This window comes from Pseudorca crassidens, chromosome 13, assembly GCF_039906515.1.
Source record: "Pseudorca crassidens isolate mPseCra1 chromosome 13, mPseCra1.hap1, whole genome shotgun sequence".
Taxonomy (NCBI): Eukaryota; Metazoa; Chordata; class Mammalia; order Artiodactyla; family Delphinidae; genus Pseudorca; species Pseudorca crassidens.
The window spans coordinates 57,740,211-57,764,428 of record NC_090308.1 but is presented as its reverse complement, the minus strand read 5'-3'; the positions used below and the strand labels follow the sequence as shown (position 1 = coordinate 57,764,428).

General features: G+C 37.2%; 1 protein-coding gene across 5 annotated transcripts in view; it reads right to left on the bottom strand.

Moving 5' to 3' along the window:
* COQ3 (coenzyme Q3, methyltransferase) overlaps window positions 1-21,388 on the bottom strand; it is a 31,134-nt gene extending 9,746 nt beyond the window's left edge. For 3 of the 5 annotated variants that reach the window (XM_067702508.1, XM_067702510.1, XM_067702511.1), the window contains exons 1-6: window positions 20,558-21,388; window positions 12,169-12,295; window positions 11,111-11,293; window positions 9,072-9,224; window positions 6,434-6,533; window positions 2,893-3,135 (exon numbers count right to left, since the gene is read on the bottom strand). In XM_067702508.1, the coding sequence (XP_067558609.1) occupies window positions 2,893-3,135; window positions 6,434-6,533; window positions 9,072-9,224; window positions 11,111-11,293; window positions 12,169-12,295; window positions 20,558-20,804 (1,053 nt within the window). In that variant the 5' untranslated portion in view covers window positions 20,805-21,388. The remainder of the gene's footprint in view (window positions 1-2,892; window positions 3,136-6,433; window positions 6,534-9,071; window positions 9,225-11,110; window positions 11,294-12,168; window positions 12,296-20,557) is intronic. The other 2 variants (XM_067702512.1, XM_067702513.1) reach the window with 2 other exon arrangements.
* Window positions 21,389-24,218: the final 2,830 nt, after the last annotated feature.

Genomic DNA, 24,218 nt, shown 5'->3' with positions numbered 1-24,218 from the left:
CTCCACCCTCCTCCTTCCTTCCAAACAATTTAAGTGCAGTTAAGATACACAAGTATGGGGACTTCCCTGGGGGTCCAGTGGTTAAGACTCTGTGCTCCCAGTGCAGGGGGCACAGGTTCGATCCCTGGTCAGGGAACTGAGATCCCACACCGCGTGGTCAAAAAAAAAACAAAACACAAACCCACAAGTGTGAATAAAATATAATCTACCAAAATAGAGGGTTTTTTTCTCTCGGGAAGTTCATTGTTATGGGCAGTCCACTACAGATGCGTGTACTGAGTTTATGCAACAGTGCTTACAACTAACTCCTAAAATCATACATTACTATGATTTATGTTTCTATTTATACATTCTTTTGTACATATCAAATAATTTGTAATAAAAATATAGAAATGAGATCCGGCTGCTCTTCCTTGTTACATGTCCACACTGATGTCTTAATGTGTCAACACTGCTTTCTTTTTGGGTGCCAAGTCTGCCTAACTTGTTTGGTACAGCGCACACTGCCCCATGGTTTGTGCAGGCTGGCAAGGCCAATAAGTGTTCTCTGACAAAAGCCTTAATGATTAAGGTATGAAAGTGTTTTGTTTTGTTTTGATTTCATTAGTATAAAGAATATAAAGAGATCAAGATAAGAACTTCAGTGAATGCAAACCACTTACGGGATTGTTTAGTCTGCCACTTTTTAGTGACTATATTTATAGTGTTTCCTGTATGTACTCCCACAAATGGCAAGAACATTAATGTCTCTTCCACACATTCTCATTAGCACCTGATGGAGATAAAATGCCTAAGACCCCTTCCAAAATAATCATATTAAGATATATATGTATGAAAATATCTCAAATAACACTCTAAACCAAAAATAAAAATGATAAGAGAAGGCCCTGAAATATTGGGATGTGCCCTTAAGACTAAAATATCAGACACTACTTCATTACACATTATAACTTTTCTCTGTAAAACTCTAGTATTCTAAAATATCTCATTAAAAATCACTTATGTGTGGGCTTCCTGGTGGCGCAGTGGTTGAGAGTCCGCCTGCTGATGCAGGGAACACGGGTTCGTGCCCCGGTCCGGGAAGATCCCACATGCCGCGGAGCGGCTGGGCCCATGAGCCATGCCCGCTGAGCCTGCGCGTCCGGAGCCTGTGCTCCGCAACGGGTGAGGCCACAGCAGTGAGAGGTCCGCGTACCGCGAAAAAAAAAAAAAATCACTTATGTGTCAATTATATCTCAGTAGAGCTAAGGGAAAAATTACTTATAAATATCTAATCTGTGTTTCATAAAATCTTACTCTAAGGAAATAGTGATGAGCATTGGTCATTTTTTTTTAAATAGTCTTTCCATTAAAGCAAAAATTAGTTTTAAATTCCATGATGCCGGTATCCCTAATATATGTGAGAACTTCCATCCATACACACTGACTGAGACACTACTCAAAAAGAAATAATTAGGGAATTTTCCTTGGAAAATAGGAGGTATACCTAATAAAATTTGTTTTTAAGAGGAAACACCACCAAGAAACTATACACATTGAAGAAGACTACGGAGATATGGCAACTAAATGCAATATGGAATACTGGATTGGATCCTACAACAGAAAAATGACATTAGTGGAAACACTAATGAAATTTAACAGGGTCTGTAGTGTAGTTAATAGTATAATGTCAACTAATTTTGTAGTTTTGAGAAATATACCATGGGCTACATACAGGGCTAGGAGTACGGTGAGGCAAGTGAGGTACTGAGGGCACAGAATCCAAGGAGGCACTCACTCTCTGGGGCATGCAAATGCAGGACTGGCACAGAATAGCGAGTGCCGCCTTTGACTTTCTGCCACACCTGCCTCACCCCAGTTCCTACCCTTATTATGTAGAATGTTAACAGTAGGGGATACTGGGTGAAGGGCACCCTTCACCACCCTTCACAGTGGGAACACTGTGTACTATCTTTCCAACTCTTCTATAAATCTAAAATTATTTTAAAAGTATTTTTTAAAAGCTCTATTTAGATAAAGGCTAAGCATTTAATTCTTTTAGCTCTTGACCTTAGGGAGTTACCTCTTGAATACATAAACAACAGAGTTGATATAGTAATAATAATACTTTGGAAATATTTATTAAAAGAAAATTTGGAACCACCTTCAGAGGACTGTGTCAAATTATATAAGCATAATAATGTAGGGACTTCCCTGGTGGCGCAGTGGTTAAGAATCCGCCTGCCAATGCAGGGGACACACGTTCGAGCCCCGGTCCAGAAAGATCCCACATGCCGCTGAGCAGATAAAAAGATGTAGCCTTAAGCCCTACTTAAGTGCCTAGTGACCTTTGACTTAAAGACCATGTGACCTCTGACACCTCAGATTCTGATCTTCATTGGGTCAAAGGAGGTCATAATGCCTGCCTTACCTTCCTCACCTGGTTGTAGGTAAGATCTGATGAGATCATTTGTATGAAGTATTCTTTTATAAGCTGATAACTGTTACACATATCACATATACAGAGTGACTTAACAAATGCTGGCTAACCAATTTATGCTAATAATGGTTTTTTATTTTTAAGTATTAATCCAAGTCAATTTCTTAGTAATTGTCATTCAATGCCTATTAGGTAATTAATCCAGACTACACCAAAGAAAAACACCACTATAAATCTATTGTTTGTATTGCAGTGTTCAGCACCAACATTTTTCAAGATCCCTAGACATCAAGATACTAGATCTGGAAAACCCCAGATATCGAGGGCAGGCTGAGAGGCAGAAGTAATCTCCAGCAGAGATGCTGTCCCCTCATCCTGTCTTCCTGGTTTCAAGTATTATAAAACATTTATTGCTATGGATACATACACAAACTCAAAAGAAAAAACAAATAAGTAAACTCTGTAAGTCTTACTTTTAACACTTGACAGCAGCACTGTATAAACATTTCTAGATCAATCACATGTTCTACAACTTCAGAAGCTACGACAGCATCAAATGTTTCTGCAGTTTCTTCCACAATCTTTTCCAGGGAACATGCTCTGTACTCTATCCTCTTATCCAGGACTGGGTCAAATGATTTATGGTGCTGTGCTGTTTTAATGTTCTCATCCACAGGATCAATTCCAATAACTGAAGCCCCAAGCCGCCCTAGAGGCTAATGGCATAAGAAATCATTACCCTCAGGAAGAAAATAGAACACACGTTAGCAATAAAAAGCTTCTCAAAAAGGAGACAAGATTAGGCACGAGGTGTTAATTGCTGGAGATCATTTATGGGTACACGAAAGTTCAATATACCATTTTCTCTAGTTTGTACATGTTTGATAATTTCCATAATAAAAAGCTTAAAAGTGAGAACAATAATCACAACAACAACAAAACTTATCAGGAACTGCTTAAGCATAGTGAGGAAATTTTTGTCTACATTCTCTAGATATATTTACAGGCACACAGTACAGTATTAACATATTTAAAGTGCAATAAATGTAACATGTCATTGTAAAAAGAGCAAAATTTTCTAATACTCAAATTCTCTGAAGCACATTTTTTTCTCCATAGTTTCTCTTGTGACTGACTAAAAACGATTCTTCGTAGCTAATTCTTCTTTCAGCCTTTATAGTCAGTCACTTCCCATGACATGCCCAATTTTTAAACACAGCCTTTATTTTGATCAAAACTACATAGCATTTATTTTATAACTCTTTAGTTAATAAGTTAAAAGTATAAATCAAATTATTTTAACTTTAGAGACATAGATCTGTAATAATACACGGAGAAGATCATAGAACACATAGAGTAAAAGTGTACTAATTTACAATTTGATACACCTTATATTCTTGATTCTAAGGGATGTATTTTCACATATTTTACATTTCCTGAAATTTTATAATTGATGTCAAGAGAAACCAGCGCACTGCCATATGAAGAACACATTTTCTGTGCATATGGAAACTTAGCTATGTATCAAAGGCCTCTGTTAACCTCACTGTAAACTTGGCTGTTACGACCTTGACAGTAACACACACCATTGTATCTTCACTTACATTTGTATCCTGTACTGTTTGCTTAAAATATCTTTCAAGCAAAGATTATGATGCAGCATTTGAACAAAAAGTTATTGTGTTGATAGGATATTACAAAATAGAACTGTAGGGCATAAATATTCTGTCAGCTAAAGCGAGTATTGTTCACAGGGAGAAGTACTCTAGAGCACCTAAGAAGGGGAGAGCCCCCAAAGCAGGCAAAATTCTGTTACGTTTTGATACTGAAGCAAGTGCAAAAGGACAGCTTATCAGTGCATTTAAACCAGTGGAAATTGCCTAATATCTTGGGAGAGAAGAGACAACAAAATTTCCAAAGCTATTCAAATGACCAGTGCTTTTTTTTTAATTGAAGTATAGTTGATTTACAATATTATATTAGTTTCAGGTGTACAACATAGTAATTCAATACTTTTATAGATTATACTCCATTTAAAGTTATTATAAAATAATGGCTATATTTCCCTGTGCTGTACAATATATCCTTGTTGCTTATTTATTTTATGCATAGTAGTTTGTACTTCTTAATCCTCCTACCCATGTCTTGCACCTGTCCCCTTCCTTCTCCCCACTGGCAACCACTGGTTTGTTCTCTGTATCTGTGAATCTGTTTCTGTTTTGTTATATTCATTTGTTTGATTTTTTTTTTTTTTTTTTTCCTGTGGTACGCGGGCCTCTCACTGCTGTGGCCTCTCCCGTTGCGGAGCACAGGCTCCAGACGCACAGGCCCAGCGGCCATGGCTCACGGGCCCAGCCGCTCTGCGGCATGTGGGATCCTCCCGGACCAGGGCACGAACCCGTGTCCCCTGCATCGGCAGGCGGACTCTCAACCACTGCGCCACCAGGGAAGCCCTGTTTGCTTTATTTTTAAGATTCCATACATAAGCGGTAACATACAGTATTTGTCTTTGTCTGACTTATTTTACTAAGTGTAATACCCTCTAGGTCCACCCACATTGTTGCAAATGGCAAAATTTTCATTCTTTTTTATGGCTATTATTCCTGTGTGTGTGTGTGTGTGTGTGTGTGTGTGTGTGAGAGAGAGAGACAGAGACAGAGACAGAGACAGAGACAGACACAGACAACAGACAGAGAGACAGAGAGACATCTTCTTTATCCATTTATCTGTTGATGGACACTTAGGTTGCTTCCATATCTTGGCTCTTGTAAATAGTGCTGCTATGAACATTGGGGTGCGTGTATCTTTTCGAATTAGTTTTTTTGTTTTCTTCAGATGTATACCCAGGAGTGGAACTGCTCGGTCATATGGTAGTTCTATCTTTAGTTTTTTGAGGAACCTCCATACTGTTTCCTGTAGTGGCTGCACCAATTTACATTCCCACCAACAGTGTACTACGGTTCTGTTTTCTCCACATCATCATCAGCATTTGTTATTTGTAGAATTTTTAATGATAGCCATTCTGACTGGTGTGAGGTGATATCTAATCGTGGTTTTGACATGCCTTTCTCTGATGATTAGCAATGTTGAGCATCTTTTCATGTGCCTATTGGCCATCCGTATATCTTCTTTGGAAGAATGTCTACTCAGGTCTTCTGCTCGTTTTTTAACCTGGTTGTTTGTTTTTTGACCTGGTTGTTTGTTTTTTGATGTTGAGTTGTATGAGCTGTTTATATATTTTGGATATTAACCTCTTATCAATCATATCATTTGCAAATACTTTCTCCCATTTAGTAGGTTATCTTTTTGTTCTGATGATGGCTTCCTTTGTTGTGAAAAAGCTTTTAAGTTTAATTAGTCCCATTTATTTATTTTTACCAGTGCCCCATTTTTGTGTAAAAAAAAAAATCCTCACTATAATTTTCTGAAATACTTATATATTTTTAAGAAAGTAAAAAGCATGTACTAGTTTATAATCATAAAAATATTAAAAAACAACATTATACACTTCCTGTTTTAAAAATGAACAATATTATTTGTTAAAAGGATAAAAGAGGCATAAGCCCACATTTTCTCAATTTTTTTTTTTCCCCAGTTAAAAATGCCAGGAAAGTTGGGCTTTCCTGGTGGCACAGTGGTTAAGAATCCGCCTGCCAATGCAGGGGACACAGGTTTGAGCCCGGGTCCGGGAAGATCCCACATGTCGCGGAGCAACTAAACCCGTGCGCCACAACTACGGAGGCTGGGCTCTAGAGCCCGAGAGCCACAACTACCGAGTCCGCGTGCCACAACTACTGAAGCCTGCACACCTAGAGGCCATGCTCCGCAACAAGAGAATCCACTGCAATGAGAAGCCCGTGCACCGCAATGAAGAGTAGCCCCCGCTCGCCGCAACTAGAGAAAGCCCACACAGCAACGAAGACCCAACACAGCCATAAATAAATAAATAAATAAATATAAAGTTCCCTTTAAAAAAAAAAAAGAAAAATGCCAGGAAAGTTGTAAATCACTTACCTCCGTTAACAATCCACCACCACAGCCAACATCAAGAATCTTCATCCCAGACAAAGGTTTTCCTGGCTGGTGATCAGCAACTGTTTTTAAAAGATTGTCTCTTTTAAAAAAATTCAAAATATATAAAAACAAATCATTAATTTTATCAATAAAGTCTTAAAAGTGCATAATTTTCAAAGACATATTAAACTCTCTTTTTAAATAGACTTGATTTTGGGGGTAAAAAAACTTATTTTCAGCATAAAATGCCATTATGCTTAATTTATAAGATATTTTTATTAATCAAAAGCAGGAGGTTTAAAGTTCTTGAAATAACCTAGTAATAATTATGACTTAACTATTACTTTAGTAATAATCTAAAGAAAAACTTTAAAAACAATCTAATTTAGATTAACCTAATTTTATTCACTTGAGATATCATGTCACCTGAGGTATTATTAGCTATGTTGCTAGTACTTGCTAGACCCATTTCATATCAGCAACAAATAGGTTATTTTACAGGGTTTAGTAGAAGCAGACTGGAGATCTATATTTGCAGAATTTGCCTACATTCCCTTCTAAATTGAGTCACTTTTCATCTTCTTAGTGGTGTTTTCATGATCATGTAAACAGGCACCCAAATCAAGTAAACTTAATTCTAAGATAATTATAGCAATATTTTCCCACATACACAAATGTAAGCACACACACATACACACCCATATACACACACAGATATATACAGCTAACAGTATCGTAAACTAAACTTTTAAGTTGGACTACATACAAATTCTAATTATACTTATATTAAAATAAACGTCATATATAATAAGGACATCTTAGGAAATCTTTTATTGCTATTCAAATTAATTGACTTCTAAGAAAAACCTAGACAGTGGTTAAGTAGATAATTTCAGAACGTTATAATATACAGGAAGGACCCATTTCAAATGAAATCCAATCCATTCCTCACACATTGGCCAAAATGACCTCTTTATATCATAGTTTAGATCACATTGCTCCCTTTCAATGGTTTTCATTATGATCAGAATAAAATCTAAGCTTCTAACCATAATTTGTACTGCCCTGGATGGTCTTTTCTAGTGTGATGTCTAACTAGTAGTGTCACATTAGTTGGAACAGAGTAGTTCTCAACCTGAGCGTGCATCAGAATCACCTGGAAGGAAAACACAGACTGCTGACCCCCCAAAGCAGTAGGTCCAGTGTGATACCTGAGAATTTTGTATTTCTATCAAGATCACAGGTGATACTGATGTTGCTAGTCCAGGGCTAACCTTGAGAACCACTGATCTAGCCTAACAGAATGACATTTCTGCTTTTCTCTGCCTTAGTGTTTCAATGATCCACTAATTCAGTGGTAATAAGAATGTGCCAATGTTTTCCTTTTTGCTGCACTGATAAAACCAGCAAAAACCAATCAGGAAGTTCCTTGAGGGCAGTCTGAATCTGATATTCTGTGTCTATCACAGTGCCTTGCCCATGTCGGCTGCTCAAAAATGTTTAATAAATAAATAAATGGACAGAAGAACGAATGAACAATTGATAAGTGGAGTCTTGATAAGTGGAGTCTGATGAACCCTTGCCTTTATCTCCCATGGCAAACTCTAAGTTCCTGAAGCACACAGACTGTGTTTTGAATGCTGAATATCTCAGTAGCTTTTACAGATTCCAGCCCCCAAGCTCTGTACAAGGTAAGTTCTCAAAAAAATATCTGTTGAATTGAACTTTCTCAGTACTATTCCCTTTATCAGAACTGCCTAAAGGCCAAAGATGCTATAAGATGACCTTGATGCCATAGGACCCTAATTCCTTTTCATATGGATTTAATTCTAATTAACTCGATAATATCCAAAAATACTTCAAGTTAATTTATGAAACAGTGTAGAACTCGAGTGATGCTACTAAAAAATAAATAGTTTCGGGACTTCCCTGGTGGAACAGTGGTTAAGAATCCACCTGCCAGTGCAGGGGACATGGGTTCAAGCCCTGGTCCGGGAAGATCTCACATGCCGCGGAGCAACTAAGCCTGTGTGCCATAACTACTAAGCCTGCGCTCTAGAGCCGGTGAGCCACAACTACTGAGCCCACGCGCCTAGAGCCTGTGCTCCGCAACAAGAGAGGCCACCACAATGAGAAGCCTGTGCACTGCAATGAAGAGTAGCCCCTGCTCGTCACACCTGGAGAAATCCCGTGTACAGCAACGAAGACCCAACGCAGCCAAAAATAAGTAAATAAAATAAATTTAAAAAAATATTTAGGGCTTCCCTGGTGACACAGTGGTTGAAAGTCCGCCTGCCGATGCAGGGGACACGGATTCGTGCCCCGGTCCGGGAAGATCCCACATGCCGTGGAGCGGCTGGGCCCGTGAGCCACGGCCGCTGAGCCTGCGCGTCCGGAGCCTGTGCTCCACAACGGGAGAGGCCGCGACAGTGAGAGGCCCGCGTACCGCAAAAAAAAAAAAAAAAAAATTAATAGTGTCAAACAATGGATATTGAAGAGAATCTCCCTAATTTCTAAAGCAAAGTTAAAGTGCAGCATTTTGAACCTAGGCATAAACCGAGAGAAAAATGAACTCGAAAGAAAATGAATTATTGAAAAGAGTTGTATTTTAAAAGATCTAGAATTTCTGTAATGTTACCTAATGAACGGCACCCTCAGGTCATTCATAGAGTGAAGAGGTGCATATACTCCTTGCTCGTCCCACCACCTGTGCGCCAAGGCCAGGAAGGTCTTCACCTCACTGCTGTCTACAGTGGTCCGGGAAGTACTGTACGGTCTTGTCCAAGGGAGGCTAAGAGATCAGAAGGAAGAGGCAGGCAAAAACTGCCATTTAAAAAAATGTAACATAGGATATATTAAGTAGAAAGATATTCTAATTTGCAATTTACTAGATTCTAAATACATGTATCGCTCATTTTTGATGCTTCAAAACAAGGTTTCTTATAATCACATTGCTTATAAATAGATATATATATATGTATATGTGTGTGTGTATATATATATATATATGTATATATATATAGTCACAGATGAAACAAATTAATTTGCTTTCGAAGTAAGTTACAACAAAAATGAAACTTTATAAAACTTGGCCTTTTGGGTCACGTAGTAGTGGTAGTAGTAGTAACTATTTACTGAATACTTACTAAATACCAGGTACTGCTTGTTTAAGAAATCCCTATATGTCATATGTCATCTTATTTAATCCTCAGCAACTCCATAAGGTAGGTACTATTATTATCTCTAGTGCACAGACAAGAAAAGGAAGGCTCAGAGAGATTAAGTGGTGGAGCCAGGATTTGAACTCAGATGCCTCAGCCTTCTCTCCATTTCTACTGCTTGAACATACTAATCCAAGCTCCCGTCATCTCTTGCCTGAACTATTGTCCTAGCCTTCTAATTAGTTGGCCTGCTTAGGACTTCATCCCCCTCTAATCTGTTCCCCACAATGCACCCAGAGTGACTGTTCTGAAATATAAATATGATCATGCTATTTTCCCACTTAAAATGCTTCCATGGCTTTCCAGTGACATTGGGAAAAAGACCAAAATCTTTAGCATAGCATACAGTATTCTGAATTAGTTGGTCCCAAGTTTCTTCCCTCTCCAAAGTCACTTCCCACTACTCTCTTCATCCTCCCCACTCCAGCCACATGGGCCTTGTTTAAGTTCTTTGAATTGGCCATGCTTGTTCATTCCCCAGATACTTTGGACATGTCATTCCCTCTGCCTGGAACATTGTTCTCACATTCCCCCCTCCCTCCTCTACACACCTAATTAATTTCTTCTCATCCTTTAGAGCTTAGTTTAAATGGAATGCCATCTAATACTGTCCTATTTTAACTCCTCTACAACTCTGTACTTTGTGAGCCTATGTGATTAGTTGATCACGTCTCTCCATTAGAACATAAGCTGTCTCGCTTACCATTTTATTCCTAGTGACAAGCACAGTTCCTAAAACACAGTTGGTGCTCGGGAAACATTTGTCAAATAAATAATCTGAAGGAGAAGCCCCAGAAAAGCATATAATTCACGTAAATATATTTTTTAATCAAATGGAATCAAACAGGGACTAAATGGGGATCAGACAGACACTACACCAGGTCCCATGTCAAAGTACATGATAGGAAAATCCTTCAGAGGTTCTTGGGTAAAAGAGAATAGGTTGTTACATTAGCATAGGTAATGCCATTTAAATTTTTACTACGTTTTTCTAAGCTACATAGACTACATTCTATATTGATTACTTAATATCCTTTTAAGATTTCAATATCACTCTTCTTTAATATTATTTTATGAATATTACCCTCTTTTTTCATGCTTCATGCAAAGCCTCAGTAATCAAGGACTAACTTACAGGGACTTCCCTGGTGGTCCAGTGGTAAAGAATCTGCCTTCCAACACAGGGGACGCGGGTTCAATCCCTGGTTGGGGAACTAAGATCCCACATGCCAGGGGGCAACAAAGCCCCCTCACCACAACTACTGAGCCCACGCGCCTCAACTAGAGAGCCCACGTGCTCTGAAGCCTGCACGCCACAACTAGAGAGAAAAAAAAAAATCTGCACGCCACAGCTAGAGAGAAGCCTGTGTGCCACAACAAAAGATCCCACATGCACAACTAAGACCCAACGAAGCCAAAAATAAATTAAATAAATTTTTTTTTAAAAAGGACTAACTTGGGCTTCCCTGGTGGTGCAGTGGTTGAGAGTCCGCCTGCCGATGCAGGGGACACGGGTTCGTGCCCCGGTCTAGGAGGATCCCACATGCCGCGGAACGGCTGGGCCCGTGAGCCATGGCCGCTGGGCCTGTATGTCCACCGCCTGCGCTCCGCAATGGGAGAGGCCACAACAGTGAGAGGCCTGCTTATCGCAAAAAAAAAAAAAAAAAAAAAAGGACTAACTTACAATAGTTAACAGTAGGTGGTTGCTCAGTTGAGTAAGAATATTACAGACATCCAATCTTAAAAGAGCCAGTTCATTTATGAGAAGCAGAGCATGCACTTGGAAAACAGAGCTTATACCTTAACCCAATGCAATATTTTTCACAAAGTTAGAAATTGGTTTCTAATACATGAATACATAAAGATATTACTTTGATTCAACCTTACTATCTAGAATGTATACTTAACCACCTTATATTTATGTTACACCCAAATCATTTATGATCTAAGCACTGTGTTATTTGTGTCCTGTCATAAGGATATTATGAGTAAGTAAAAAGTAGTTCTCTGAGTAATATAGCCTTGCATTAAAAATAAAAGCTATCGGGGGCTTCCCTGGTGGTGCAGTGGTTGAGAGTCCGCCTGCCGATGCAGGGGACACGGGTTCGTGCCCCGGTCCGGGAAGATCCCACGTGCCGCCGCGGAGCAGCTGGGCCCGTGAGCCATGGCCGCTGGGCCTGCGCGTCCGGAGCCTGTGCTCCGCAGCGGGAGAGGCCGTAGCGGTGAGAGGCCCGCGCACTGCAAAAAAATATATATATAAAAAATAAAATAAAAGCTATCGCTAAATATGGATGAAAGGCATGCACTTGATGTATACTATATTACAGATTTTCTCTGGGTTTGAAATTTCCCAAATTTAAAAGCTGTTGGGAAAATAAGAATATTTAAATAAATAAAAGCTACCTTAATCAAACCACATGAGCTATACTGACAAAGTTTATTAAAAACAATCAATACGAAACTATTCTTGCACATAATTATGTGAATATTTGCCACAGTAATGAATAAACTTACCTGTAACTTTTCATCCTATTCAGGCAGGCAAAAGTCATGCTATAGGATTTGAAACACATGCTTCTGTATTCACTGAAAACCGATGGTTTAATTTGTAGAGTCCAACTGAGCTGATTTTTTGAATAAGCTGAAAAAAGAAAATTAAATGTCTAGAGAAAGCATTGCACAGTATGAATCCCTGATATGCATGTAATTGAAGAAACTATTTTATACAGCAATCTTATATTACAGTTGATAAACAAAAGGGTTTTTTCCCCTTAATTTTGGATTTTACTTTAAATTATAAAATAAAAATCTTGCATTCTGCCATCTAACTCCAATCACATATTTCTGAAATAATAATCATCAAAAATAAGTAATGCCTATGGTAAAGTTTTTCATGCCATTTGTTTTTACATACATATTATGCTGCACAAAATTATTAAAAAATGATATTCAAATTAAAACTACATTACCTTTTAAACTAGAGTAATTTTTTTTTTTTTTTGCCACACCACACACCTTGTGGGATCTTAGTTCCCCAACCAGGGATCAAACCCGGGCCCTTAGCAGTGACAGCGCAGAGTCCTAACCACTGGACCACCAGGGAATTCCCACAAGCTAGGGTAATATTAATTTTGAGATTATTTATCAAAACCAGCTCAAATTATGTCACTTTCATGTTAGCTACATGAAATGGATTTATATGTATGCTCAACACATTTTACAGAGGAAAAAAAATGTGCACTTATAGACATATATATCTCCTAAAATAAACAGTCATTCAGTTTATATGTTCCAACTTACACAGGGATCTGCTTTATGAACTAGTTACTCTGCTGCAGAACATTCAGTTGTTCAATAAACATTTAAACAAAGTAGACCTTAGAGCAAAGAAAACTACCAGGGACATTACATTATGATAAAACAGCAAGGATTTACTATATAGTACAGGAAACTATATTCAATATCTTGTAATAACCTATAAAGGATATATACGTTATATACAGGATATATAGGTTATATATACATGTAATAACCTACATATACAGATGTAAATCTATAGATTTACACCTATATATAAATCTACATATATAGATGTAAATCAACTATACTTCAATTAAAAAAAAAAGAGAGAGAGAGAATCCACCAAGAAGACAAATTACTCTAGCAAAAACCAGACAAAAACCAGACAAAGATGGTACAGCAAAGAAAACCACAGACCAATTTCTCTCATGAAAAGACACAAAAATTCTCAATAATTAGTAAACAGAATCCAGCAACATATAAAAGGAAAAATATAGCATAACCAAGTAGGATTTATTCTAGCTATGCAACACTAGTTCAAGAGTAGAAAATCAATCAGTGTAATCTACCATATTAATAGTTGAGAGAAGAACACACATAGCTTACTAATTAATGTGGACAAAACATTTGACAAACTCCACACCCACTTATGACTAAAAACTCTCAGCAAACTAAGAATAAAAGAGAAATTCTTCAATCTGATAGAACACCCATAAAAATTCTATAGCTCACAAAGTACTTAATGGTGATAGACTATGTACTTTACACCTAAAATCAAGAACAAGGCAAGAATGCCCATTCTCATGATTCCTATTCAATGTGCTACTAAAAATCTTAGCCAGTACAATAAGGCAAGAAAAGGAAATAAAAGGCATACAGAATGGAAAGGAAGAAATTAAACGGTCCCTATTTGCAGATATGATTGTCTATGTATAAAATCCCAAGAAATCTTTAAAAAATAAAAATAAAAAGCTCCTGGAATAAGTCGGTTCAGCAAGGTAACAGACTACAAATTCAACACACAAAAGAGTCAATTATTTCTATGCATTAACAATGAACAACTGGAAAGCAAAATTCAAAATGCTCTATTATTTAAAATCAGTCCAAGAAAGAATATTTCCATTGTTGTATAAATCCCTCAAAACATGTTCAGATTCTGTATGCTGAAAATTTATATAAAACACTGATGAAAGAAATCAAAGACAACCTAGTAAATGATGAAACATACTGTGTTCATGGATTGGAAGAGTCAACAGAAATCCTCCCCAAATTGATCTATATGTTTGAAACAATTTCTATCAAAAGAGACAGAATAAACAATGTTAAAAAGGAGAATAAAACTGCAGAAATCAAATACCGAATTCTAAGACTTATCATAGAGCTACAGTAATCAAGACAGTGTGGTACTGGAGGAGAGACAGACTGAAATATCAATGCAACAAGAGTGTCAAGAGGGAAAAAAAAAAAAAATTCACCCAACTGATATTTTGACAATGGTGCAAAAGCAGTTCAAAGGAGGAAGAATGGTCTTTTCAGTAAATGGTGTTAAAACAATTAGACGTCATAGACAAAAAAGAAAATTTTGTCCGAAATCTCACATCTTATACAAAACTGAACTCAAAATGATCTAAATGCAAAACTATAAAACTTTTAGAAGAAAATATAGGAGAAGCTCTTCCTGATTTAGGGTTACACACAGAGTTCTCACATCTGACACCAAAATCACAATCCATAAAAGAAAATATTGATTAAATTGGATTTAATCAAAGTTTAAAACTTGTGCTCAGCAAAACACCTTGTTAAGAAAAGAAAAGTCAAGTCACAGAATGGGAGGAAATATTTGTAAAACATATATCCCATAAAGAACTTGTATCTGGAATATATAAAGATACTCTTTAAACTCAACAGTAAAACGAAACAGAAAAACAAAAAACCTCCCACAGAAAAACAAAATAAGCAATCCAATTTTAAAATGGCTGCGGGTATTATAAAAAGACACAGACATTTCATCAAAGAAGATATACAGATGCAAATAAGCACATGAAGAGATGTTAAACAGCAGTAGCCATTAGAGGAATGCAAATGAAAGCCACTACATACCTATCAAATTGGCTAAAATTTAACTATCCCTGATATTACCAGGTGTGGACCAAGACATGAAAAAACTAGATCTCTTATATATTGCTAGTGGGAATGTAAAATGGTACAGACACCATGAAAAGCAGTTTAGCAGTTTCTAATAAAGTTAAACATATATTTATCATGCAGCTTTGCAAGTGCATTCCTGGGCATTTATCCCAGAGAAGTGAAAACTTACATCCACACAAAAACCTGTACATCAACGTTCACAGCAACTTTATCCATAACAGCCCCAAACTGGAATCAATCAAAATATCCTACAATAGATGAATGGTTAAACAAACTGTGGCATATTCATATCATGAAATACTACTCAGAAATCAAGAGGAATGAACTACTGATACATGCAAAAACTTGGATGGATTTCAAGGGTATTTATGTTGAGTGCAGAAACATTTTTTCAAAAGGTATATACTGTAAGATTCCACTTACATAACACTTGTGAAATGGCAAAATTATAATGGAAATAATAATATAATGTAATGGAAAATAGATCAAGGTTTAAGGTTGGTGGTAAGGTTTGACTATAAAGGAGTATTACCAGGAGTTTCGCTGTGATTGTGGAACAGTTCCATATCCTGATTGTGGTGGTTATTACACAAATCTCTATGTGTGGTAACACACACACACACACACACAATGAGTGCATGTAAAGGTGGTGAAATCCAAAGGACTGTAGTTTAGTTGATGGTATCATACTAACGTCAATTTCCTGACTCTGACAATGTATTATGGTTATGTAAGATGTTATCACTGAGGAATTGGGTGAAGGGCATATGGAAATTCTCTGTATTATTTTTGCACCTTCTTATGAGTCTATTTCAAAATAAAAAATTTTTAGTTAAAAAGTATAAAAGTGGACACTACAAAGTGCTTCTCCTCCCCCTGACTCTAGGTATCCAACTTCCTTCTCTGCAAGCAACCAATGTTACTAGATTTGCATGTACGCCTCCAGATATTTTATACATATTTCATTTTTGTGTATCAATTTCTCTCTTATTTTATACAAAATGTAGCACAGTATACTCATTGTTCTGCACCTTGCTCTTTCCACCTATCAATGTATCTTGGAGACTTTTTTCATAATAGAGCATAAAGAACTTCCTTTTTTTTAGGTTTGCAAGGTAATCCATTGTATGGCTGTAACTCATCATTTATTTAAGCCGTGCCCTATTTTTTTTTGAATTTTATTTATTTTTTACACAGCAGGTTCTTATTAGTCATCCTTTTATATACAACAGTGTATACATGCCAATCCCAATCTCCCAATTCATCACACCACCACCACCACCCCCCACCAATTTTCCCCCTTGGTAAATGCCATTTGTTCTCTACATGTGTCTCTATTTCTGCCTTAAGCAGTGCCCTATTAATGTACATTTATTTAAATTATTTCTAATCTTTTGCTATTCTGAAAACATAAGCTTGAATTACATAGGTAATTTCTTTTTGAGAGTACCTGTATGTAAAACCGCAAGAATTGTGTCAATTGGCATGTGCATTTATAAATTTGTAATTACTTTCTTAGACGTTGAACCAATTTGCAATCTCACTAGAAACTATGAGTTTCTAGTGTTGGTTTCCCCACACTGATAATACTTTGATAGTCACCTATGCAGTGTATTATCAAACTTTTTTTATCTTTGCTAATCCAATAGGTGAAAATGGTATCTCACTATAATTTTAATTAATCATGAGTGAGGTTAAGTGTCTTTTTTTAAGTTTAATGGTGCTATGGTCTGAATATTTGTGTCTCCCCCAAATTCACATGTTGAAATCCTGACCCTCAAGGGGATGGTATTAGGAGGCGGGGGTCTTTGAGAGGGTGGAACCCTCATGATTGGGTTTAGTGCCCTTATAAAAAGAGACCCCAGAGAGCAAAAAGGCTCCACCTATGAACCAGGGAGCGAGCACTCACCAGACACCGAATCTTGGACTCTGCAATCTCCAGGACTGTGAGAAATAAATTTTTCTTGTTAATAAGCCACCTAGCCTGTGGTATTTTGCTGTAGCAGTAGGAATGGACTAAGACAAATGGTCATTTATTTTTCATGTCTTGTCTTTTCATAGTCTCTGAACATTTTTCTCCTGAGCTTTTTATGTTTTTAAAATTTTGTTTTGTTTAATAGGACCTCACAGCCTGGCCAAAATTCATTTTAACATCCTCAGAAAAAAAGTTAGTGCTTCTAGGCTTTAGCTCAAGTTATTCTCTCTTCCACCATTTCTATCTGTGTTATTTTTTAAGACCCAGGTCAAATATCACCTCCCTTATGACTTTAGGTAGGTAAATGAGATATCAGAGAATTATGTAGACTGTGATACACAGATAAGGATTTACAGTTGACCCTTGAACAATGTGGCGGTTAGCAGCGCCAAGGCACGCATGCAGTCAAAAATCCAGGTATAACTTTGCAGTCGGCCCTCCACATCTGCTGCTCCACGTCCTTGGATTCAACCAACCTCAGGCAATGTAGTACTGTAGTACATATTTATTGGGAGAAAACTCCCCACATTTAAGAGGACTGGTGCAGTTCAAACTTGTGTTGTTCGAGGGTCAACTGTGTAAGGTATTATCATAAAATTGAGCCACAAAGATTTCAACACAGTCCTTGCTCTCTGGTCAGTGATGACCCCAATCTCCCTCTCACCTCCCCTATTTCTGGAAAATTAGTCCCTCAGTCATCAGTATGGCCAGAATTCTTAAGGGCCTTAAAATCTACCTCACCATAACTGAGAGAAATTAATCAAGTTTGTATTAATAGAATGCTACCAATTCCTTCTTTACCTCGAATCTGTGATCATTCTGGTATTTGAAATTTTAAAGGAATGGGGAAATTTTTCATCTAATTTATTCAAAAAGTCATTTATCAGCACCTATCAGATACCACGCTGACAGTGAACAAGCCCTCTACCGTGCCAACGGCGTGGTTCCAGCATTCATCATTTATTGTCTGGATTACTCTAAGGCCTCCCTGAGCCTAGTCTTGTCTGCCTCCGTCCCACTGTCTACACAGCTGCCAAGTGTTATTTCTAAAAAACGAGTCTGAGTATGTAGTTCGTTCCGTAATTTCCCACTGTCTTGAAGAGAAAGTCAATCCCAGGAGGTGTACGTGGTCTTTCGTGTAGTTGTCATGGCCTAAAAAGTCTGCCTTATTCCTGGCCATTCTCTGCCCTCTTTTCCAGCCCTCCAGCCACACTGTACTTTTCAAGGAACACCTCGCAGTTTCCTAGAAACCTCCTCATTGATACTCAAGCTGGTCCTTTGGCCACTCCAACTTCTTCTAAAACTGGACAACTTCAAGACAGCTCCCTAAATATCTTGTTTAAGAAGTTTCCCTCATCCCAAATATTTATTCCTTCTATGTTCACTTCCAAAATTTGGAAATATTTATACTGTATTTTTTCTAAATTTCTGATTATAAAAGACATATTTACTGAAAAAAATTATGAAAAGTATATAACGAATGATAAAATGATAGATCACCAACTCCACCTCAGATAATCACTGTTAAAATTTTGATGTATCTCTATTCTCACTATATATCTCCAAGTTCATAATACAAACTGATTTGTAAGGTTTTTTTTTACCTTTTTAAAAATTGAAGTATAGTTAATTTACAATGTTGCATTAGTTTCAGGTGTACCGAAAAGTGATTCAGACAGATTGTTTTCCATTACAGGTTATTACAAGATATTGAATAGAGTTCCCTGTGCTATACAGTAGGTTCTTGTTATTTTATAGATATTAGTGTGTATATGTTAATACCAAACTCATAATTTATTCCCCCCCACCACCACTATCCCCTTTGGTAACCGTAAGTTTGTTTTCTATGTCTGTGAGTCTATTTCTGTTTTCGTAAATAAGTTCGTTTATATCATTTTTTTAGATTTCACATATAAACGATATGATATTTGTCTGTCTGACTTACTTAGTATGATAATCTCTAGGTCCATCCATGTTGCTGCAAATGGCATTATTTCACTTTTTTGTGCTGAGTAATATTCCATTGTGTATATATACCACATCTTCTATATCCATTCATCTGTCAAAGGACTCTTAGTTTCCTTCCGTGTCTTGGCTATTGTAAATAGTGCTGCTATGAACACTGAGGTGCATGTATGTTTTGAAATTAGAGCTTTCTCCAGGTATATACCCAGGAATGGGAATGCAAGATCATATGGTAACTCTATTTTTAGTTTTTTAAGGAACCTCCATACCGTTCTTCATAGTGGCTGCACCAATTTACATTCCCACCAAGAGTGTAGGAGCCTTCCTTTTCTCCACACCCTCTCCAGCATTATTTGTAGACTTTTTAATGGTGGCTCTTCTGACTGGTGTGAAGTGATAACGCACTGTAGATTTGCATTTCTCTAATAATTAGCAATATTGAGCATCTTTTCATGTGCCCGTTGGCCATCTGTACGCCTTCCTCAGAGAAATGTCTACTTAGGTCTTCTGTAACTTACCTTCTTAACACTACATCTAATCATTTTCCATGTGGCTACACATTGATTTAAATCATGTTTATTGGCTGCACTATTTTTCACTCTATTGAGAGTAACAGCTTATCAATTCTTTTTTTGTTTTTGTTTTTTTGGCCAGGCCACACAGCTTGCGTAAGCTCAGTTCCTCTACCAGGGACTGAACCCCAGCTACCGCAGTGAAATCCCGGGAGCCTAACCACTAGGCTACCAGGGAACTCCCACAACTTGTCAATTCTATTGGAGGCCTTTAAGTTTCCCAGTTTTTGCTCTTTATAAGATGATCTTAGTTCCATCCTGACGTTTTTTTAAAGGGGCCCTTAGGTATCACTTCTTTAAAAATTCCCAGTGCCTGGCAAGCAGTATTTGTTAAATGAGTTTCATGTAAAAAATGAACTTCACGTTCTGGTTAATATTGGGAGTTAAATAATCAAACTGTCTTCTACAAGGATCAGGTTCGGTGTGCTACTTTCTTGATCTTATTTGCCAATACAATGTGTTGAATTAACCTATTCATCAAAAAATAATATTGCTGCCTTAAATTCTGAAACATGGCAAGATACATGCAAACAAAACACAAACAAAAGGCGATAACTATGAGACAGCTGGTGTCCTTTCCCGCCGGGGCAAAGGAAAAAGGCACATGACCTTGAGACTCCAGCCGGCACACCGGCGGCCGGCTCCTGCAAGAGCTCAACGAAAATAAGACAAAGGTCACTGGATACATGGCGGCGGCCCGCAGGCTGCGCTCTCCTCGGCCAGGACCTCTAGTCCTCAGCTATTTTTCCCAGCCTCTGGGTAAGGGACGGTAAGAGCCCAGGCTGAGCGTTCTACGGACAGCGAGGCCCAGGACCTAACGTACAGGTCTTTGGCTGACCCCGCGCGGATTCCCGAGACAGCCCGCCGCCCGCGCCTGCGCCTGCGCAGAAAAGCCGTCCCGCGCCGTGGGCTGCGTGCGAGTGACCCCCACCCACACACTCACCCGCCGACGTCGTTAATCGAGGACAGTCAGCCTGTGTGCCCCGGAACGCCGACCTATGCGCGCCTAAAAATCGACTCCCGGAGGAGCTCAGCTTGCGGCCTCCCCACATCGTGACATAAAGGATCCACCTCTTCCGGTCCCTCCCGCAAAAGATCCCCAACAGAAAGGTTCCGAGAGCCAAACTAATCATGGTCGCAGTGATGGGTGTTACAGATGTGTGACTGTAGTTACTTTTAACGCTCAACATGTCAAATTGTGCATGCAGTTAAACTATAGAATGTTTCTGTTGTCATAAACTGACTTCAAGATCCTCCATTATGCCTATTCCTGTATGACCACCTCAAAGTAGCCATCAGTAATGATACCACTTCAAGCTATGTGATCTAGCTTTTATTCCTGTATAGCTCTAATTATTTCATATTAAACAGATGTCTCCCAAGGACACTCCTGTAAGACACTGACCGAAACTTACAATTACAAAAGATCCGAAGCACTTCTTCCCTAAGAGAATTGTTTCCCATTTCAAGGCACTCAAATGTCAGAGGGCCAGAAGTCTATATTGAAAGTTTGTTTTCTGTGAGTGACCTGATAATGTTCCCGACAGGGCACACATTACATAGCAGGAAACTGTTAATCACTCAGGCTAGGCAAACTTCACTTAAGGGTTAGAACAGGCAACCTAACATTTTACTTCTAAATGTGTAACAGCCTTTCCTTGGGTACAAACAATGATAAATGTCCAACATCAAAGACAAAATCATACATTTTTAACAGGCAGGATCAGACTGGTAAAGGGTTCTTTGAATTAGTCAAATTTACTGCTCAGTAATGGTCTTTCCCTTATGGTTTCTTAGTAAAATATTGACCTCCTCCTAAGAGTGGTTGCAGATTTTTCAAGTTGTCTTCAGAGCTCCTCAAGATGCATGACCATCTCTCCAACTGAAGGCAGAAAGCTCTGCACAAAAGAACATTTAGCATGTGTTATATCTGCTGGAGTGACAGATCCCAGGAAAAAGCAAAGTGCAAGTATGATTAAAGTTCTAAGAGCTTGATTTACATGTACTTTCTCTGAATGATTCCCCTCACTGGGCTTCAGAGCCTCTCCACTACATTTTCAGTTCAACAAAGGCAATCAGTGATTTGCCTTAATACCAATAGGAAACAAAAGCCTCTTAAATACCCACTAGTTTGGCTCAGAAAAGCAAAACTAGCTTGCAGTACTTTTCTCTACAAATATCAATAAAAGGCTCTTCCAATGACACTTAAACCCAAGTTGTACTGGAGGAACAGCAGCTATAATGCGATGTATGGCTGTTGTGAGATATTTCTCAGATCATCCCCATGGTCTCACCCATAAACGTGTTACAGAGTCTACAGTTTATTTTGCTATAAAACTAAATATCTATTTAATACTTTGAAATTCAATTTTATATAAACTTTTTTCATTAAAGTTAAGGGTTAAGTGCTCCCTTATAGCTAACACAGTTTTACCTCTTTGAAATGATAACACTACTACATCCACTTAGGTTTAACTGGTAAATTTTTGTATTTACAAAATTCCATATATTCAATAAATTGGTAACTTAAGATAATTTTATCTTAACATTACCACAATCAGAATGTGGCAGATTTATGTGTTTTTATAGGAAAACTCTATGGATGACACCTAGTAAACCTTCATGGTATCAATGTAACTCATCACACATGAGTTATTTTAAGGGCTATTAAGTTATTTTAAGCCCATTTTCTCATATAAGGTTTAGACATTACAACCAAATTCTACTTAAAACTGAAGAACTTAAGACCTTAGAGATAATCTAATTCCACCGTTATACAGCTGAAGAAACTGAGTTCCACTGTGATTAAGTGATTTGCCCAAAATATATCAAACAGCAGAGGCAGGACAATCCAATGAATCTAATACTATTTCCACTAAACCATGCTTTGCACATTTTAGAAACTTCAATAAATTAAAAATACTATTTATACTTCATGTCTTCCTTTGAAGAAACAAAATAACTCAGACATTAAAAAAAAGATTCACCTATTGTGTTATACCATTAGAAACAGATGCTTTTTTAAAAAGACATTTTACAAGGGCAGGAAACATATACACTGAAATTCCACACCAATCTTTATTTATATTTTGGGGCCTGAAACAAATCTTATAATTACCTCTTTCCAAATTACATTTTATTCTTTTAATGGTGTGGTTTACCCCCATTCCACAAAAACAAGTATGATTAATACACTAGAAATATTTGAAAAGAAAACCTCTTAAGACAGTTTTTATTAACCAATCCAGACCAATGATTGTCTCAAAAAATTAATCTATTAATTTTCTGGTGGTATCATTTTAGAAAAGACTTCATTAACCAAATTACACATCTAATTAACTTACGTATAAGTTTTAGCATTCACATCCCAAATCATGGAAGCCCTTTTTATAAAATCTTACCATTCAAGGTAAACATACTCCATTAATGTCAGTGAAATGATGAATTCTCTAAACTGAAAACCCAAATATCTAATTATAATACTGATGTATTTACTAATAATCACATACATCATGACTATGTTTTAAAAAATATCTACAGATAAGAAGCTTGCATATTATGGCAGAGTAAATCAAACTGTCAAATGCTACTTTTGGCTCTAGTTCATATCTTGCTTAAAAATGTGCATATCATAGCCAGTAGACTTTTTCTGTAGAATTTTATTCTGAAAATATTATTTCACTTGAGATTGATCTAAAAAACATCTTTAGATATGAAAATGTTATACAACTTATCTATTACAAATTAATCAGATAATTCCGCAATTAGGTACACTGTGTTAGCTCACCTACATAAAAAATATTGCACATTTTCCTTTACTTATCTCAGATGTGACTGATGTCTAAACTATATAGAATTCCAAACTATTTAAAAGTTATTGTGTGAAATGTCAACTTAATAAATATCAGAACTAAATGCACTGTAAAACAATCATTTTGGTAAACATGCATTTATTCACAGTTGACTTCCTCTAGATAAGTGCGTAACTGCTCAAAATTATTTAAGAACCTATGTAGAGGTACAAGAGCACACTATTATAAGTCTATTTCTACCTTCATTTTGAGGAAACACTGATCTTGGCAAAAACCTGGCTTACTTTAATATGAACTACTGCTGGTAACAAGGCATACTCTAAAACTCTTGTGACCTGAACCTGCTTTTTCCTTTTTAACTTAAAATTTAAAAGCATTTGTTTTCAAAGATTTATCTATTGTGGCATAAGTGAGTAATCATATAAAGTGGACCCTAAAAGCATTTCAGTTGAGCATTTCAGTGCCTGCAGAGCCTCGTTTTACTCATAAGTTATGACTGCCTTAAACTGCTAGACCACTCACTGATCATAATTTTAAGAAACTGACAAAACCAAATTTTAATGTTATGAAACTGACACAAACCTGAATAATACAGTATTCCTCCACTGAGCTGAGGTCATATTATACTTTAAAAATATAAATAAATATATCAAATTGTGAGTTTTAGTTCTATAGTAACCCCAAAGTGTTTAAAATATGCTTTAAAACAGAAGTGGGAAACTGCAGAATATAGTTCCAGACTTGCACTGCTGCTACTGTCAAACACAGTAATTCCTTATAAATAATTCTAAT